This window comes from Haematobia irritans, chromosome 5 (assembly GCF_050003625.1).
Source record: "Haematobia irritans isolate KBUSLIRL chromosome 5, ASM5000362v1, whole genome shotgun sequence".
In the NCBI taxonomy this organism is placed as follows: Eukaryota; Metazoa; Arthropoda; class Insecta; order Diptera; family Muscidae; genus Haematobia; species Haematobia irritans.
The window spans coordinates 66,128,663-66,135,082 of NC_134401.1; the positions used below are offsets into that span (position 1 = coordinate 66,128,663).

Genomic DNA, 6,420 nt, shown 5'->3' on the forward strand with positions numbered 1-6,420 from the left:
ACTGAAACAATGCAATCCAGATCTTCCAACAGCTGATAGGAAGGTTGGCCGTTTGGATGAAGTGGATGGGCCAAGACGGCATGCAGTGTTTATATTGAACACTCAGTCTTTGCCACATCTAGCAAAGTCCCAGGGCCTTGTATGTTATGGCTTTCATTATATCCAAATGAAGGTGCATAAAAACGATCAGCTAAAGGATTCAGAAATGGACAAGCCTCTGTCTGAATCAGAAGTAAGCGGATCCTCTTGCGAAGTCGAGGGGGATACCAAGACATTTGAAGACATGGATAGATACCGTGTGCGTGAGGAGGCTTCTACTGCCTCAGAACTCACCAAAGTTGAACCTATGGTTATTGCGAGAGTCACCGATATCTCTGAAGATTACATTGTTGATGACTCGATTGAAGCGGCTGATATGACGGTTGTTGAAAATCTCGATGGTCCTACGGATCCTCCAGATAAATCTTCATCATTGTAAGCCTGCATGTGCTGCCTTAAAAGTTCTCCTGATGAAAGGGGACATAGATATAGTTCTTTTTCAAGAACCATATGTTTATAAAAACAAAATATGTGAATTAAGTACTCCGGGGTTCAAACTATTGCAGTATACTGGTAATGATGTAAATCGAGCCTGTATAATTGCTAAAAACGAGCTCAACTTGTTTCTGCTTCCTTCAATGTGCAATACAGACACTGTCGTTGCAAGTTTAGAAATAGCCAAATGCAAATATTGGGTATCTTCGGTCTACATGGGACATGACAGGGAGATGCCTCCATATGCCGTTAAGACCTTAGTGGAAGAGTCACTGAAAACAAAGACGAAACTCATTATTGGATGCGATGCGAATGCACATCATAGTATATGGGGAAGTAGTGATACTAATGCAAGGGGAGAGTCGCTAATAGAGTTTATTTTGCGTACTAATCTGGTAGTTTGCAACAAGGGAGATGTCCCAACCTTTGTCACTAAAAACAGGCAAGAGGTTTTGGACATCACCTTGGCCTCGCAAGAACTGAATGAAATGATATCTGAGTGGCAGGTTTTAAGTGAACAGAGCTTCTCAGATCATCGCTACATCAGTTTCAAATTTGATGTTCATATCACCAAGATCATATTTCCGCCAAATGTTAGGAAAGCTGACTGGAATAGGTATAGGGAATCGTTCAATATGATGATACCGGAAATAACAGAGTCAAATATGAGAAATGTGCAAGATATCGAACACGCAGTGGAGCGGATTACTAAGGCCTTCAACATCTCACTGAAAGCTGCATGCCCTAGAGGAAAGCCAAGGGGGAAACATCGACCACCATGGTGGTCTACGGAATTAAGTAATATGAGGAAATCTTGCAGGAAGCTCTTTAACAAGGCAAAGTCCACCAGAGTCCCTGAGGACTGGGACGCTTACAAGAAGAATCTGAGAGGATACAAGCGAGAACTGAGAAAGGCTCAGCATAACTCTTGGAATGCTTACTGCAGCAGTATTGAGAATACCTCCGAGGCTTCCAGACTACGGAAGGTTCTAGCATCCACCAACTCCGCTCCAGGTTTCATTAAAACATCGGAGGGCAATTGGACAACGTCCAGTGAGCAGACGCTGGAGGTACTATTGGACACACATTTTCCTGGAAATCAGACGGTTGAACCATGTACTGGCGGTGCCACAGTGGCTCAGCGGTCGTTTCCTGTCGAGGAAATTGTATCGGAAACTAGAATAAGATGGGCGCTAAATAGCTTTGGACCATTCAAATCCCCTGGACCTGATGGAATTACTCCGGCGGAGTTACAAGCTGTAACTGACAAAATTATCCCCTGGTTGTCGGTGATATATAAAGGATGTATCAACTTATCACATATCCCAGGAAAGTGGAGGGAAACAAAAGTCGTTTTCATACCTAAAGCGGGAAAAGCCTCTCACTCGAGGGCGAAGGATTTCCGATAAATCAGCTTATCCTCATTCCTACTTAAGACTCTGGAGAGGATGATAGATATTTATCTTAGAACTAGCATCGATTCAAGTTTGTTCTCGAAACGACAGCATGCATACTCGAAGGGCAGGTCTACTGAGACCGCACTGCATGAACTAGTCAGCTTTATTGAAAGCTCACTATCTGTCAAAGAATACACAATCGTGGCGTTTCTAGACATCGAAGGGGCGTTCAATAATGTCCATCCGAGCTCGATATTAAATGGACTGACAACTCTGAATGTTGATTCATGTATACTCAGGCTGTTAGACGAACTGCTAATGAAGAGACGTATTTCAGCCACACTAGGACAAGCAAACATACAAAAGTATGTGAACAGAGGCACTCCCCAAGGAGGAGTTCTATCACCTCTTCTTTGGAATGTTGCTATAAATAGCCTTCTGGTTACTCTAGAAAAAGAAAGGATAAAAGTGGTGGCATACGCAGATGATGTAGCTCTGGCAGTCAGGGGAAAATTCCCATCCACAATCAGAGATATTATTCAGAGGGCCCTCCGGATGACTGAACAATGGGCGAAAGACAATGGTCTTGGGGTAAATCCTGCAAAGACAGAATTAGTCATGTACTGCAAAGATCGCAAAACTCCCACGGTTAGGCCTATTTCCTTAGGGGGTATTGAAATTCCCTTTGGTGATTGTGCAAAATACCTTGGCGTTATTTTGGACAGGAAGCTGAACTTTAAGCTTAATATTGAAGAAAGGGCGAGGAAGGCAACTGTAGCTTTGTACTCGTGCAAAAAGGCGAAAGGAAAAAAGTGGGGACTAAAACCAAAAATTGTGCATTGGCTATACACGGCAGTGGTTAGACCTATAATGCTATATGGTGTTGTAGTCTGGTGGCCGGCACTTCAGAAACCGACTGGTTTAGATAAAGTTTAGCGTATGGCGTGTTTGTGTATTTCAGGCGCATTCAGCAAGACAGGAACAAATTCCCTTAATGTCATGCTACATCTATTGCCTTTAGACATTTTGGCCAAACAGTCAGTTGCAACAACGGCTGTGCGGTTGCGCGAACTATCGCTGTGGTCGGAAAAAGGTTACGGTCACAGTTCTGTCCTCAAAATAATGCCAGATGTGCCTAACGTAGTGGATTACACTTTGGCGAGTGCACTTTCCGACAAAAAGTTTGAGACTCTAATCCCCAACAGTGAGGCGTGGTGCACACAGACCCCGGGGAATAAAGAATATATAGATTTCTACACTGATGGCTCCAAATTGGATGGACAAGTGGGGTTCGGAGTATATTCTAATGATCTGGAACTTCGAATAGCGAAAAGATTACCTAATCACTGTAGTGTTTTTCAGGCTGAAATATTAGCAATAAGAGAGGTGGCGAATTGGCTGAGAAGTAATCTTCCAAAAAATGTGGGCATTAATATATACTCAGACAGTCAACCTGCAATAAAATCCTTGGACTCTGTGTTCCTCAACTCGAAAACGGCCATCGATTGCCGCAAATCTCTCAATGAGATGGCTGAGCAGTACAACATTCACCTAATATGGGTGCCTGGCCATAGGAACATACCGGGGAACTGCGAAGCGGATGAGTTGGCAAGGCTAGGGACTACCTTACATATTCCAGGGGAACTAGAATTTGTTGGTATGCCCCTAGCTACCTGCAAGCTCATGCTGCGTGAGAAGGCTGTTATGATGGCAAATGTTCGATGGGAGAATTGCAAGGGTTGTAACGACACCAAGCAAATATGGCCCCATTTCAACTTAAACCGCACACTAGATATGCTAATGTTCTCGAGACGTCAGATATCACTCCTGATATCTGCTATTAACTTTAACCGTCAAGTTAGTTCCCAGCTGTGCAGCACACAATTCTAGCCTTGGAAGAGTTTGTTGTTTAAGGGGTGCTACTCGGGATTTCGCACAAAGGAGGTTTACAAGTATAATCTTATTTGTTTAGATTGTTCTATTGTATACTGCCGCCCCGTATGCCTTTTTTGATGCGTCGCTGAAGATGTGAAGTTGAGTGTTTTGAGAAATATGTCCTTTATAGACATGTCGATGAACGGGAAAGGTTTCAAGTGACTTGAGGTTATCTCTAAAGTTCCGCCATTGAAAGTCGAATACTGAAGGTTCAGATTCACCCCATGAGAGATTTATATTCCACAGTTCTTGGAAATATTTTCGCCCTGACGACTACAGGAGATAGCAAACCGAGGGGGTCGAAAATATGTGCAAGATCTGAAGTGACCGTCCTTTTGGGCACTGACTTGATTGGCGCTAGGTTGACCTTTACTTTAAGTTGGTCAGCTATGGGTAACCAGGCCAATCCTAAAGTTTTGGTATAATTGGTTTCCTCTGTGGTGGAGTCAAGACTAACTTCTTGGTCACACTCCGGAATGTTATGAAGCAGGTGAATATAATTGGCACTCCACTTTCGTAAATTAAATCCGTATCACGCCATGACTTGTTGCAATTGGCGCTGGATTTCCAAGGCTTTATTTAAGCTGTCTGCTCCGCCCAAGCCATCATCCACATAGAAGTTCTTTTCCAAAAAAAACTAGCTGCTAAAGGAAAATGCCTCTTGTTTTCCCGGCTTATTTCTTTCAGATATCTGATTGCCAGATGTGGGGCTGGTCTGGTTCCATATGTAACGGTATTTAATGTGAAGTAGTTTATAGGTTCGGTGGTATTGTTTCGACACAGGATAATTTGATATGGTCTGTCTTTAGGATGGATCAGTATTTGACGAAACATTTTTTCTATGTCTGTGGTAAACACAAAACTTGGCAACCTGAAGCGTAGCAAAATAGCAAACAGATCATTCTGTAATGTTGGGCCAGTATACAAAACATCGTTTAGTGACTTTCCAGATGATGTTTAGTGGTACTGCTTTCGAAGTTTAGTGGTACTGCTTTCGGGTCGTAGAACGCAGTGGTGGGGAATAAAATATTTTGCTCCTGTCACATAGTCTATGTTGACTTTAGTCATGTGGCCTAGTGCTTCATATTCTTCCATAAACTGTGTATATTGTTGTTTTAAGGTAATGTCTTTGGATAATCGCCGTTCCAATGACAGGAAACAGTTGAAAACGATACTGTGTGACTCTCCTAAAGAGCTTGGTTCGGCACAAAATGGGAGCCTTACGATGAATCTTCCTTCTTTGTCACCAGTATGCTGATTAAAGTGAGCTTCGAACTGTGAGCCATATATCGATAATTGTTTCTGTGTATTATTGACTTCTTCCAGTTTCCAGAATCGTTCGATTGTCTGGTTCATGCTGTCTTCTTCAGTTAGTACCCCACATATTGATGTTTGCAAATGTTGATCAGATATCTTCCTTGATGCTATCCACCCAAGTATTGTGTTTTGCAAGATTGGAAGGTTGTCTCCTAGTTGGATTTGTCCGATAGCGAGTAACTGATGATAATATTCTGCGCCTAATAGGATGTCGATTTTGGCCGGACGGTTGAAGGTGGGGTCTGCCAGCGTTACATTGTTGGGAATTAGCCATTTATCAATGCGAATAAATTGAGCAGATTGGGGAGTAATTATTTTTAGTAGTACGAATGCCTCCAAGCGCGTTGAGAAATTTTTGGATCTCGACTGGAGCATAATGTTCACTCTGTGTTGAACCTTGGTCTGATTTCTTCCTATACCACTGATTGACATAGTTATAGACCTAGTTGGTAGTCCGAGTCGTGCTACTAATCTTTCCGTAATTAGGTTGACTTGCGATCCCGAGTCGAGTATTGCTTCGCATTCGGTTTCAAGACCATTCGCCTTAATCTTGACCAATGCAGTTCTCAGTAGAATATAGGGTCTTCGAGATTCTGAGTTTAAGGCCAAACTTACAGCTATAACGGACGGGGTATTGATAAGCGAAGTCGCCGTGGATTGGTTGGAAGTTGTTGCTGATTCTGGTGTTATGGTGTGTTCCATGTGATCTTCTTTGATTGATTTAATTGAAGAATTAGAGGGTTGTGTGGGGGATTGTTCAAGGTGAACGAGCGTATGGTGCTTTCTCCCACATTTTTGGCAGCGGCCTAAAACCGTGCATTGTTTAGTGGAATGCCTGCTGCTAAAGCAATTTAAATATAACTTTGTAATGGTAACCTTTTTCCAAAAGGTGTCATAGTGAAGTTCGTTAATGGTAAATAAGACAACACGTTCAATGTAGCTAGGGTTCGCCGGGAAGGTCGGGGTTCTTGTTAAATTTACCATCAGTAATTCCACTACCAGAAGTGAACGTGCATTATAAAGGTTTAAAAGCAGACTGACAAACAATTTCGGACCACGGAAATTATCAAAAACAAAAAAACAAAACACATTACCTTAATTTCGGACACTAAAATGTTATTAGTGTCATAGCCCACTCCGACCAATGTTCCAAAATCCTAAATTATGTTTTTATTGGAACCCCATTCTAAAAATCCCTCCTCTGTGGCTCTCCTTGGATTTAAAAGTTAATTCAATT

At 42.4% G+C, this 6,420-nt stretch overlaps 1 protein-coding gene across 1 annotated transcript; it reads right to left on the minus strand.

Annotated features, from left to right (window-relative positions):
* Positions 1-4,823: 4,823 nt before the first annotated feature.
* On the minus strand, positions 4,824-6,167 carry LOC142239752 (uncharacterized). The gene has a single exon (XM_075311528.1). It carries the CDS (start codon positions 6,165-6,167, stop codon positions 4,824-4,826), a length of 1,344 nt encoding a protein of 447 aa, XP_075167643.1.
* Between the last annotated feature and the right edge of the window lie 253 nt (positions 6,168-6,420).

Excerpts from the sequence above, each read along its gene's own strand:
- LOC142239752 (XM_075311528.1), bottom strand. The coding sequence starts at position 6,167 with ATGGTAAATTTAACAAGAACCCCGACCTTCCCGGCGAACCCTAGCTAC.